The sequence below is a fragment of the Lycium ferocissimum genome, chromosome 1, assembly GCF_029784015.1.
Source record: "Lycium ferocissimum isolate CSIRO_LF1 chromosome 1, AGI_CSIRO_Lferr_CH_V1, whole genome shotgun sequence".
Lineage (NCBI taxonomy): Eukaryota > Viridiplantae > Streptophyta > Magnoliopsida > Solanales > Solanaceae > Lycium > Lycium ferocissimum.
This window is the reverse complement of record NC_081342.1, coordinates 2,249,149-2,263,088: the sequence shown is the minus strand read 5'-3', so window position 1 is coordinate 2,263,088 and position 13,940 is coordinate 2,249,149. Positions and strand designations below refer to the sequence as shown.

General features: G+C 34.2%; 1 protein-coding gene across 1 annotated transcript; it reads right to left on the bottom strand.

The window, feature by feature from the left end:
- Positions 1-8,224: 8,224 nt before the first annotated feature.
- On the bottom strand, positions 8,225-12,121 carry LOC132053150 (receptor-like kinase TMK4). Its single transcript, XM_059445072.1, has 2 exons — positions 9,646-12,121; positions 8,225-9,025 (listed from the first exon to the last, which is right to left on the bottom strand). Exons 1-2 carry the CDS (start codon positions 11,918-11,920, stop codon positions 8,508-8,510), a joined length of 2,793 nt encoding a protein of 930 aa, XP_059301055.1. The 5' UTR covers positions 11,921-12,121; the 3' UTR covers positions 8,225-8,507.
- Positions 12,122-13,940: the final 1,819 nt, after the last annotated feature.

Here is a 13,940-nt window from a genome sequence, read left to right as displayed (position 1 = left end):
TATAAAATGTACATTTTAATTATTTTCTCAAACACAAATGAAGATTCAATGCCTCATGATTCGTTTAATCATGTTTCCCTATGCTAACAAACACCGCCTAACATATTTTTTACCCGCATAAAAAAAATGAAACTCAAAAAACATAAAAAGTTTACTCCCTTTTGTCACAAGATGTTTGACATTACTACTGCTTGAAAACTAAAAATTGTTTCATTAACTACATATTTTTCAAAGATGTTCTCAATATACCAAAAATTGAACTGACTGACCGCGTGGTATGCCTTGCATTTCTTTTTATATGAATGTGGTATAAACTACAACTTACATTGTTCGCTATGCATAGAATGATAGAAATATAATTATAGAAATATAATTAAGTATGCGTGCATCAAATTTAAAAAATAAAAAATCATAATACACCAAATAATATCCAAAAGAGAAAGTTAATTTCTTAAGCAAGAACGATATGGGTAATCAACGTACAAACAAACAAAACATGCCGATGAAAAGATTCAAATTTCAATATTGTTAACAAATGATTAGATAAAAATAAATATTTTAGGTAACAATATCTAATCCAAATGAAGACCAATTTTATCTATTAAATTTTCAAAGTTTCACACTGAACAATTAAAGAGCTGTTAATTAGAGAAATTTCAATTTTTGTGTGCAATACATGTTTTAGTTAAGGTAACTGCAAATGTGGTGTATTCTCTCATTCAAATTATGCATAGTGACGTGTTTTTTTTTAATGACATCATCACAATTCACAATTCTTAAGCATTTTAAGAGGGCCTTAAAATTTTCTAAATTTACCAAAATTGGTGTGGCACCTTAAGTAATAAAGAAATAAAGTAGGAGTAAAAATAAGGCATATGAAGAAGTTATAGTACATGTCACATTAACTTCAAACAAGTTAGTCAAAGGGATTTTCTATAATAAAAAAAGGCTTGAAAGTGCCTTAATATTTCTAAAATACCCCATAGTAGAGGAAACAATAAATGACAAATATAGGGATAAATTTGGAAAAGGAAATCTTTAGTTGGTAACCCTTAGTTGTAATGTAACTAAGAACTCTAACTAAGTACTACAAAAAGTTACATTGGCCCTTATTATATATAGTAATAATAGATATTGAGTTCTCTTGATTCTTCGTGTGTCTAATTTCCTCATATTAGAATCCCTTTAATTAAAATTTTGACTCCACCATTCCCTACTAGATCAATAGTTTTGGTGCTAAAGACTCCTACTATATTGGAACCCAAAGTTTTTGTTAGAAGTAAAAGTGAGTCTTAAAAAACTTATTGTAGCATTTGAAGTGTATAAATTTATTTCCTTTAAAAAGACAGACACAAACTTTATTAAGATGCTAGAAATATTTAGGGTAACTTACACAAATGACTACATTCTTTTTTAGGTATAGCTACACTTTTGTTAATTACATTTCGTAGCTACAGCAGCGTGTATTCAAATTCGGCTGTATTTCGCTGTATTAAATTCTGATGTATTCAATGTTGTATTCATTCGTAACTACTTTTACACCGTATTCAACTTATTGTATTTTAAATTCGGTTGTATTCAAACACCATAAGTGTAAAAAATAATGGGGATATTCAACTCTATTCAAATTCACTGTATTTATTTGTATACAAAAAAATCTCCTTTGAAATACAGGCGAAAAATATATAAAGAAATACTGTATTTTACACTAAAAAATAACGAATACACTGAAATACACTCAGATTTGAGGTACAAGAAAAAAAATACACTCAGATTTGAGATACAAGAAAAAAATACACTCAGATTTGAGATACAAGAAATAAAATACACTCAGATCTTAAATACAGCGCCAAAGATTTTTCCACCGCCGGCAACGGTGCCGTCGTCCGGTAAGGATCCAACTAGTTCTTTTTATGTATTCAACACATAAGAAAATACATCTCAAGCAACAACAACGACAAATACTCAGATCTGAGAAATATACTCCGTCATCGGCGGTGGTTGTGGTGCTGATTGGAGACGGAGCTCCAGCGGCGATGTCAATGGCGAGGAGAACAGCGCTAGATCTGAGAATACACTTAGATCTTAGAAGAGGGAGCAATGGGTTTCGTCAGAGCTCCCGCGGCGATGTCAATGAAAACGAGAACAGCGCCAGATTTGAGAATAGTGGGTTTTGGTAGAGCTCCGGCGACGATTTCATGGTTGCTGGCAGCGGCGGCGGCGGAGGGAGAAGAAGCATCTCAAAGCTAGCCCTAAGATTCTCAGTCAAGAATAAAAATAGAATATTCTACTTTAAATATATAATATAGCTATGATAGGTAATTCAAATACAACATTGAGCTACTAGATGTAATTAAAATAAAGTTTAATTCCTAAATATAAATATCTCTTGTATGTTCTCTACACTATGTAAAATTCCCAAATATTTACCTGTTAAGTCATGGGCCTTTTCCCTATAATTTCAAAATGTAAGGCTTAAAAGTAAATTGGGCCTTAGCCCAGTAACTCCAAAAGAATATGGGCTCTGGACTAGCATAACTTCCCTTTTCTACCACTTTTCAAAGGGAAGAACGGGGGAGTGCACATATAGCCTATTATAATCGAAGTTCTTACATTTTTGCAAGTTTAGCTACTTTAAATATGAGAGTCTGAACTTCTAAAAGCTTCATACATATGTGTCTGAAGATTTGCTTGTCAAAGCCCACCTTCACAATATTTGGAAGCAAGCAAACTTCTGAACTAAACGTTTGACATTTGGGCTAGCGCAGTCGAACTTTCGACATTTTTATGTAAAGTTGTAGGGGCAATTCGCAGAATTGCCCTTCGTTTGGGGTGGTCTTTAAATTTTGCCCCTCATATTTGAAATCTTTAAATTTTGCCTTCGGCTAAAACTCATGGGTTCTGTGTTCGAACCCATGCGCAATTAAAATTTTAAAAAAAAATTCGCAAGGCAAGTTTAAATTTCGCTATGCCCTCAACTAAGATACACTTGTGAAGGAATTACCAAAGTTATGCGGACCGTATACTTATGCCTTATGCGACTTGGCATAAGTATGCCGGTCCAAGATAACTTTGATAATTCATTCAAAAGTTTATCTTGATCCGCATAAAAGTTTGCTCATTAAAAGTATGCCCCCCGATAACTTTGTGAAGGAATTACAAAGTTATGCGGACCGGCATCTTATGCCTTATGGGCAGCTTGGCATAAGTATGCGGTCCGCATAACTTTGTGAAGGAATTATCAAAGTTATGCCGGACCCCGCATACTTATGCCAAGTCCGCCCATAAGGCATGAGTATGCCGGTCCGCATAAAATGTGTAATTCCTTAACAAAAGTATGCCGGTCCGCATACACGCGACCCAAACCTTGTCTTGCGATTTTTTTTTTTTAATTTATGCTCGAGCGGGGGTTCGAACTCGAACCTCATTATTTCGGCGCGAAAGCTCAAAGTTGCAATGCGAAGGGCAAAAATTAAAGACCAGCAATATGAGGGGCATAATTTAAAGACCACAAATATGAGGGGCAAAATTTAAAGACCACCCCAAAAGAAGGGCACTCCGCGCAAAAACATGAAGTTGTAGGACCATTAGCAAAGAAAAATTGGATGACTGAACTTCAGTCATTTGTGCATGAAGTTTAGGTGTCACCTAGTGTCTCTCTGTTTATCTTTGTTCTTCTAGTATGAAATATCAAAAAACTCAATTTTATGAATTATCTAATTCAAATTATCAATCATGAATTGACTTGGAGTCAACTAAATGAATTATATGTATCCACCTGGAATAAAATTTTACTACTTAAGCACAATCATAGATACAAAAGGACAAAAAAAGTGGTTTCTTACCAAATTGCTATCACGAAAGGAGTATCAAAATGAAAAGTTTGTTTCAATTTTTGCTTTTTACTTGTTGAAGATGTGCTTAAATTTTGTTTTGCCTAAGTTTCTTACCAAGTTGAGAAGGAGAAGCTCAACTTTGTCGACATTGATTACAAGTTAAATAATAAAACTTGAATATAGCTTAAATAGCAACGTAAAATCTGACTACCGGGTGCATTTGGCCTAATATCTGCATTTTGCACAAATAATTGAAACAATTAGAAACTGTAGAATCTTTTCCCCCAAATTAATCATAGAAGATCCACATGTAATTGAAACTTTTCTATTATTTATTTTTATACATCGAAAATGGCTTTCAACATACCAATGTTCTGTTAGACCCTTAAAAAGCAAGATTCTTCATTACTTTAATAGATTAATTAGCAATAGATTTCATTTAGTTTCTGTATCATTGGATTACTAATTACTCGGCATGTGCAACTTTTGCAAAGATAAAGAGGCTTTTACATTTTTAGTTGCGAAAATGTCCTAATGCAAAGACAAATTCTACATTCTTTTTTGTTGTCATCCTATTTTTTCTTCTTCTAGAAAATCGAAATATAGCCTATCATTGCATTTTTGCACTCATACTTTCTTTTTTGAAATGTAATAAAATCTACTCCGTATAAAGATAATCCAACAATTTATTTTGCCAATGAAATTATATCCCATTGTTTGGTTACCCTGTATTGATAAAGAAAAAAACTTATCAAAGAGAATATTTCTTTATGTTCGGCTACCTTGTATTGATAGAAGAAAATATTTTTCACCTTTTGATTCTTTCATTTAGAAGAAGTCATTTTCTTTTTACAGACATAACAACAGTTTTATTTATTGTCAATTTTTAATATAAGAAGAATCAGCAAAACGTTTCAAGTATTATAGTTTCTTTGATCTTTGATTTGCTTTCCTTATTAAAGTGGTATGCCATAATCAACTGATGCCAAGTAACTATACTCATTTTTAATTCTAAGACACTTAGATTTTTATCTTACAAGAAGCAGAACCAACATACGGACTTGATACATCTAACATGCCACCAAAAAAAAAAATTAAAAAAAATCATATAGTTTTATCACCAACATAGGTACGTGTCATTTTTGAGGTCCAAAAAAATCTTATTCATATAGTTTGATCACCAATCATGAACATTAACCAGGAAAACAGCAATATATAGTGGTACTGCTTAAAAATATTTCAATCATGCACTCTTTATATTAATTGCTTAAAGAAAACGTTAAAGGTTTTTTTAAACCCAATAAATGGATGAAGGACATTTTTAAAGCATTTTCAATAGATTAAGGGCATTTTTGAGGCTTTTCCGTATTAATTGTAACCATAGTATACTGCCCATGCATTTATGACCATCCAAGGTCGTCTATGGATCAAGAAAATCCTAATAGGGAACATTTCTCTTTTAATGAACTGATATAAAACTTAGATCAATCGAGCACATACTAAATATCGAACAGTAATAGAAAGGCATCCATATATCCACACGATTGACTTTCCCCTAACCCTTGAATCATGGTACTTGTCTTTGCTATTGTAACCATTACTTATAATCTATAGCCATTGACAGTGACAAAGATATGGCATGTGCATTAGTATAATGAGAAGTGGTTGCCAACAAATTCAAGATTAATCATCTACTTTGACCTTTGTACAGATTCTGCATTTCTGATCGGCCCATGTGTCATGTCATGGTTAATTGAAGGACAATAATAGGACATTTTATGTTTTTTTTTTTTAAAAATAATTATGGCGTGCCACTTATTACGGAGGGAGTCATTTTAAAAAAAAAAAAGTTTTCTTGAGAGTTCTGGTTTTTTGTTTGGTTACCAAAAAGTAGAAAAATGGCTTCCTCGACACTTATGGACGATTTTTCTTTTAAAGCTATTTTGATTTTGATTTTACTTTCTGGAATTACACTTAGATATTTTTAATTATCTTTACTATCCATAATTTTCATCAAAACACTTCTCCACTTGCTATTATTAATATAAATTTTAAAATAGGTTTATTGAAAAATACTTTTCACTCATCAACCAAATAAAATTTCTGAATGAAAAATAACTTCCGTCATACCAAGCACACTCTATAGTGTGCATTACTTTTCTTTCTTTAAAGAAAAAACAACACAAAATACCCCTAAAATGAAAAACATTAACCTGCCCATGCCCCCCTCCTAGTATTTAGCTAAGTACCCCTCGCCCAAAACCCTTCCTCCATGGTACCATTACAACATATATATATATATATATATATATATGGTATCATGGAGAATTAAGAGAAGGACTGAAACAATCATCCATGATAACATCTCAGTATATTTATATACCAATGATTAGATTCATGTAGACTAAGAGAGAGTGTCTTATTGAAGGGTTAGCTCCTCCATGATACCATCTTAGTATATGGTGTATATTTTGATAGTATCATGAAAGACTGAGTAGTATCAAATTGAAGGATTGAAGCAGTCCTCCATGATACCATCCAAGTATGTGTATATAAGATGATAATATCATGGAGTTTTTTTTTTTTTTTTTTTTTTTTTAGGAAAGTGTGTATTTTTTATCATGTCAGTATATTATATATGCCATATGTGTTTCATATAGGGTTGATGAGTGTTTTTGAAGAAATAAAAGTCTTCTCTGATTCCATCATGTTGGTGTTATATTTTTGGAGAATTTCAGGTAAATAGTTTTGGGGGCATGAAAGTAAGGGAATATGGGCTGATAATATTTTTTTTCCAGGGGCATCCGCATTCTTTCCCTTCTTTAAAAGCTACAAACTATCTCTTAAAAAAAATTTTGATTTCTCATTTAATGTCCAGTACCCATTTTGAAACCCTTGATACAAATTCTTTCATCCAATATTTGATACTCGCTCAAGGACCAACTCATTCGAATTGGCATGGTGTAAGGCCCATGAACAATGAGCTCTCTGTCCCAAAATTTTATTTTCAAAGCTCGAACCTGAAATACTTTAGGAGATTGAAGGGCCCTTATTAATCTCACCGTAATTATTGATGGTATATATACTTACCTGGCAGCTTTAGAAAGCAATATGACAAGCTATATTTTGCTTGATGGATTAGGTTTCTTAATTGTCTGGTTTCAACACCTATGAGGACCCCAGTTGGTACTACTACTATTATTTTCAAGGTTAGTTTGCTAATAGTAGTTAGAACGTGAAAATGATACATAAAAGTTATAGTTGAGTGATAGATATTTTTTCATCTTTAATTAGAAATTTCATATTCGAATTCTAAGTATGAAATCGTCTTTGTTAGAGAGCACTTTATCACCCGATGTGAATTTTTTTGATAAATCTGAATTTAATTGAACTCTAGTATAGATACGGAAGAAAAAACAAAAAATTAATATGAAAATGATTTTGGATAGACATCAAACAGGGAGTGGGACAAGAAAGAGAAAATAGGAGAAGTGAAGAAACTTCTTGTAAATCTTTACAGAGATACTATTACATCATTAGCCAAAGTATAGTTGACAAAGAGGGGGGGGGGGGGGGGGGACCAACAAGAAGATGATATTATTTCAGTTTGAACCTATCACGTCTCTTTAATCTCTAACATTAATCTGCCATTACAAGAAAAAAATTCTACGTTAATACCATGTCAGGTAATACAAATTTTTGGTAGTCTAGGTTGTTTGAAACCATCAATTTCTAACAAAACCGACCTACAGTGATTGTCAAAAGGTCCCCACTACATGTGCACCACAACTTCACACACAAAAAAACAAAGATATGTAGTTTACTTACATAGTTACACGTATACTTTCTCATCCCCATGTGAAATATGACTTCAAACGTCTTTAATTAATATTTTTTTCAACAATAGCATAAGAAACCAATCAAGAAAAACAGAAATATATAGGCCATTATGACAGCATAGATCCAGCAAAGTTTTGTTTCAACCTAGAGAAATCTTGGTGGTTCTAAAAAATCGTATCTTTACAAACAGTCCACAGTTTCTCTCACAGCCTGGCAAATGAGTACATACGTATTCTTAAGTAGCAATTTCATCTTTAAAAAAAGACAAGAATCTTCAGAATAAAATGAATAAAAAAACAGAAAATTAAATATTTAAATTAATCCCAACCAATCAGTCAGCCATTGAGTATAGGACTTAATAAGCACCATGCTAGTTAAGAGATAATGTCATTGAACTCTTCAAAAATGTCAACGGTTGCGTGTCAGATCCAAAAATAGGGCATTTTTAGAAGATTCAGTACGGGGGCAGCGATATTTTGAAGAGTCTTCTAAGCAACATAGCTTAAGATTGCAAAACAAATCAAATCTTGGAGTAGTACCACACAAAGTAGGAAGAAAAATTCAACTTCATGTTTGGAGGGGAAGCTCAAAATTTATTTACATTAGCAATAAAATATGAAAGAATATGATACAATTTTCTGTCTCTCCAAAAACCACACGTTGCATCTAGACTATATTAACTTAAATTTGATACAGAAAGGTGATGTAACCACATAAAAGTAAATGACATTGACTAGAAGAAACCAATTAATCAAATGAATTGGCATACTCTATTATGTTAATCCACAAAGGATTAAAACCGTGCGAGGCATGTTAGTAAACATTTTCTTATCATCTGCAATCTGTTGAACTGAAAGTATCTGCAAATCCGGAAGGTTTTGAGGGTATGCTCGACTGTGATTGACTCATCGAGAAGTCATCATCGAACATTCTAGAAGTTCCTTCATTGGCTTGCCACCTTTGCAGGGCTTGAGGAAGGCTCATATCGAGGTCAATGCCATAGCCGTCATCATCTTCTTGTGTCGTAGGCTTCCACTGCTCAACAAGGGGACCAAGGACATTAACAGCATGTCCCATATCAGGCCGCTGCAAAGGTTCCCGGGCAGTGCAATGGCCAGCTAACTCGGCAACTTTGGAGATGCTTTCATATGTTTCATCATCAGGATCCAGTGTCGAGTCAATAGCCTTTCGCAGGTTGTCTTTGTTGATAAGGACTCTGCGGAACCATGTTACCAAATGAGAACTCTCATCTGGCATGGTCTCATCTAGTGCTTTTCTACCGGTAATGATCTCCATCAGAACAACACCGAAGGCATAAACATCTACTTTGGTTGTGACTCGGCCAGTAGCTGTAACAAAGAGGAAAATCATTTTTTGTGAAAATAGTGTTGATATCCTTATCCAGAGATACAACCAACAGATCAAAGATCAAGTACGATGAAAATAAATAAATCATGTCAGTAACAAGCCATTACTTCCGCAATGGAAGTGTTCAGACGTAGAACTAGTGTCTAGATGGAGACTCACTACTTTAAAAAAAAAAAAAAAAAGGAATTAGCAACAGATGTAGGTAAACAACAAAATCCGTTGCTAATCCTATTTAGCGATCGATTATCAAAAATTTGTTAGCTACGAGAAATCTAGCGACGGATTAGCGACGCAGTTCGTAGCCAATTTCAGTTTTTTTGTTAGTGAATCATGTCTCCCTTAGCAAGAAGAACTAATGATTTACAGAAAACAAGCAACACATCAGTCCATGAGTTTGATAAAATGACAAAGCAGCATTGATGTATGGAAATCGATTCATTACTGACATTATATCCCTATGTCTCTAGTGTAATGAGGATATAACAATGCTGATGATCGAATAATTTCTAAATGTGCTAAAATCTAAAGTTGTCAGTTAGGGACATGCAAATCATTTCTCAGCTAAAAAAGATGTAATGATACAAGGAGCAGAAATGCTTACCAGCATATTCAGGTGCAAGATAACCAAAAGTTCCAGCCAAACGTGTCTCAACAGAATATTTCCCATCAGGTGCATTCCTAACCAAACCAAAATCTGCAACCTTGGCTCTCATATCATCTCCAAGAAGGATATTAGACGGTTTTAAATCTCTATGAATGAAACTTTGTTGTGCCAAGCTATGCAGGTACTCAACCCCTCTTGCCACGTCCAGTGCTATCGTTACCCTCTGCGTCCAACTAAGAGGTTCGTATCCCAATTCTTGCCATTCAAACAAATGTTGAGTCAAAGTTCCCTGTGGCATATACTCGTATACCAAAAGCCTCTCGTTTCCATTAACACAAGAACCAAGTAGAGCGACCAAATGCCTATGCCTGACTTTGGTAAGGACCTCAATTTCCGCTTGGAATTCTTTCATTCCCTTAGTACCCATAACTCCGGACTCCATCCTCTTTACTGCGATCTTAGTCCCATCGTGTAGCTCGCCTTTATAAACAACTCCAAATCCTCCTCTCCCCAATATATTTTCTTCACTGAAGTTGTTCGTCACTTGTCGAAGGACCTGAATGGAAATGGCAACATTTCCGTTTTCGAAAGCTGGTATCTCACTATGATCACCGCTGCTCTGACTCTGTAACTCGCTTGTGACTCCACCAGCATATCCATTCGAACCGCCCACAACACTAGGGACACTAGGCGGCTTAACCATTTCATTGCTTTTCTCCGGAGTCTCAACCCTTCCAAATCTCTTATGGCGTCTCTTGATGTAACATTTGTAAGACACAAACAATACTACTAAAACAAATAGAACAACAGCTATAACAACACCAGCAATCATTCCAGCAGAAACTGAACGCCTCTTCGAACCAGAACCTTCACCAGGACTACCTGAATTCGATCCGGGACCTTCAGATCCACTTCCACCTCCACCACCACCACCAGTACTTATATTCTTCCCGAGCAATAAGTTACCCGTACTAGTAAATTTCACACTAGGCGGAAACAACGGTATAGGACCAGACAAATTGTTATTAGACACATCAAGAACTTGTAAACTCGATAAAGTTGTTAATCTCTCCGGGATTGTACCGGTAAGATTATTGTCATTCAATAACAAATTCCTCAATGAAGTCAAATTCGCAAAAGCAGGTGAAATAATACCCGAAAAGCCCCGTTTACCTAAGGTAACAACGGTGACACTCTTCCCCGTCGTATCACAACTTATATAATTCCAACTATTACAAGCATCATTTCCTTTCCAAGATTCAGCCAACGATATCGGATACCCAAATCCACCAGCTACATCAAGAAGAGAAGTGACTTGTGGATCACACGGCCCTGGAGTATCCCTACAAAAACTATTAGTACTTCCAAGATTAACCTTAACCCCATCTTTAAATACTGGCATTGGACCTTGCAACTTATTGTTTTGTAAAGTAATGTTTAACAAGTTTGGAAGAGTCATAACAGATTCAGGAACAACACCAGTAAACTGATTATCCCTTAATTGCAAATCAAATATACTCTCACATTTTGACAAATCAGGAATGCTACCAGTAAAAGAATTAGCATGTAACCAAACTTGAGACAAGTGTGTCATATCACCAATCACATTAATACTACCTGATAACCCTTTTAACTGATTATTCAACCAAAGATTCCTAATTTCAGAACCACCAAGAGAAACAGGCAAAGAACCAGTAAGATTATTATAAGACAACCTTAAATTCTGTAAATTAGGAAAAGCATCAAAGAAATCAGGAATAACACCAACAATACTAGCATTACTACCATAAAAAGAACCTAAATTTGTACTTTCAGTTAAATACAAAGGAATTTCCCAAGGAGAAAGTTTCCCATTTTCACTAATGCTTAAAGTTACTAAATTTGGTAACCCCAAAAGGAAATCTTTAGGAATAGAAGTGAATTGGTTGTCATCCAAGAAAAGCTGAGCTAAGTTGGACATGTTTGAAAATGAAGGTAAAGGACCAGAAAGCTTGTTTTTTTGAACAGAAAGTGTTTTAAGATTGGAAAGTTGAGTAATTTCAGGTGGTAAAGAACCAGAAAGTGATTGAGAATCAAGATTAATGGAAGTTACAGTATTAGAAGATTTATCACAGTTGACATTTTTCCAAGAACAAAAAGATTGAGAAGTTGACCAAGTAGAAGGTGGTGGAGATAGAGATGTAAGAAGTTTGGACATAACATCAGCATCATCTGAGGATGTTAAGGAAAGGAAAGTGAAGAGGAGGAGTAGAAGGAGGTGGAGGAAAGCCATTGATGGTGTGGGGTGGGTGGGGATGTTAGGGTGGTTGGTTGTGCATAAATAAGGAAGAATGGAGATGTTGGGTTGTGGGGTGGGGTGGGGGTGAATAATGTGTTTTGGTTTGCTGGACAAGAAGTGGAGATGTGGTTACGTTGCAGAGGAACTTGAAAAGTGGTACCTGGTTTTTCCTTTTAAATTTTTTTTTGGGTGAAGGCGGACTATGGTTGTGTGTGTGTTTTTTTTTTATACCAACGAGGGCTGTGGTGCAGTAGCTGATATTATTTTTTTCTTAACTAAAAGGTCTCGAGTTTGAGCCCTTTTAGATACGGAATCACCCTTGTTAGGGAGTATTTTACCTTCCAATCTGAGATTACCCGGCACGAATCCGGATTAATCGGATCTCAATGTGAGTACCGGACACTGAATGAAAAATCAAAAAAAATAATCTTTCAAGAGGTTTTATTAGTTTGAATTCGCGCCATAAATTTTTTTATACAATCAAATCTCTTTATACTGGTGTGGTTTGTCTGAATATTTTTTCACATAAAATAATATAACATTAAAACTGTTTCCAAAAAAAAAGTTTATCATTATAATAAATTTTAATTATAGAGTATACGTATATTAAAAAAAAATGTCTGATTGTATTAGCCTTTCTATCTAAACTAGATGATGGAAGCCGATGCTCACACAAGCCAACACAAAAAATAATATCACACTTTTCTTTTTAATCTGTCTTAAAAAGAATAATATATTTTTATGTTTAGAAATCATTTAACTTGAAATTTCCCTTTTTACCTTTAATGAAATGATTTAAATCCACACAAATATCCATGAAATATTTTAGACCACAAGTTTCAAAGATCTTTCCTTTTTTTTTAAACTTGCGCTTACCAAACTATGTCACATAAATTAAGACAGAGAGAGAGTACCTTTTAGTAATAGAATTATGAAATTTTTATTATAGAAAGTATTATAATTCAATTAATTGAAAATATTAATAAATTATTTTACTTAGTCTGCTTCTCCTATACATGACTTTCCTAGTTTGGTTCTCCAATTGAAAGATTTGAAATACACCTTCTCCTACCGAGTTTCATGCCATCATCTCTTTCTACTCAACAACACTGAAAAATGCTTTCATGTGTTAGCATCTGTTGTAGTCTTAAATTTTTAAGCATAGACTAATTTCATCATTTTAAGGCTAAAGATGTACAGTATTAATTATTTCACTACACTCTTCGACGGAGGAAAAGGAAGATGAGAGTAAAAACAAGGCCAAAAATTCATATGACACTGCGTGTCATCCACTTCTTTACTTGAAGATCTTAGTGATTTCCCTTGTTCCATTTAAACACTTCGTGTGTGTCATTTCTATTCCACTTAGACATTTTTGCACCGTTATTCTGAGCAAAACCAACACCAAAGGGGGCGCCACCTCATTGCACATCCAACCAAAATTTCAAAAGCCCCAATTTTTAATGGTCAAAACTCCACGAATTTACAAATTAGTGAATTTACAATTAAAATGAGTTGGCACAATTTAATTGAGTTGGCATAATTTAAATGAACTCGGCACAATTTAATTGGCCACTTAATCCACGTAGGAGATGATCGGGTGTTAATTTTACTCCGATAATCTGGCAAAAAGTGTCTGGTTTAATGTGAATTACCACCCGAAGTGTCTAAATGTAACGCGCCACTTTAGGCGCTAAGCCGAAACGAACGAACGACCAAGTTTGTCATTACTGCCTGCCTAAAAACAATGTCCATCATGTGGGAGCTTTCCATGACAAAACACTATAGATCTCCAATAAGATTTGATAGTCACCTTTCGATAAAAATTATTCGCATTAGGTTTTTTATCAATTCAATAGGTATATGACGTGTATTTCAACAGAAACTTTTAATTAAGTTAATCATTACTTTCTCAATTCCATAATAAGTAGTTTTTTAGACTTTTCAATTTTTTTTAAAATAAGTGGTGCTTTAGAATTTCAAGATATTTTAGGCAGATTCTTCTAAAATTGCC

What these genes read in the sequence shown, in the direction of transcription:
- LOC132053150 (XM_059445072.1), bottom strand. Translation starts at nt 11,920, where the DNA reads ATGGCTTTCCTCCACCTCCTTCTACTCCTCCTCTTCACTTTCCTTTCC. An exon ending in TCTTGCACCTGAATATGCTG is followed by an intron (nt 9,026 to 9,645) that starts GTAAGCATTTCT and finishes TCTTTGTTACAG; the next exon opens with CTACTGGCCGAGTCACAACC.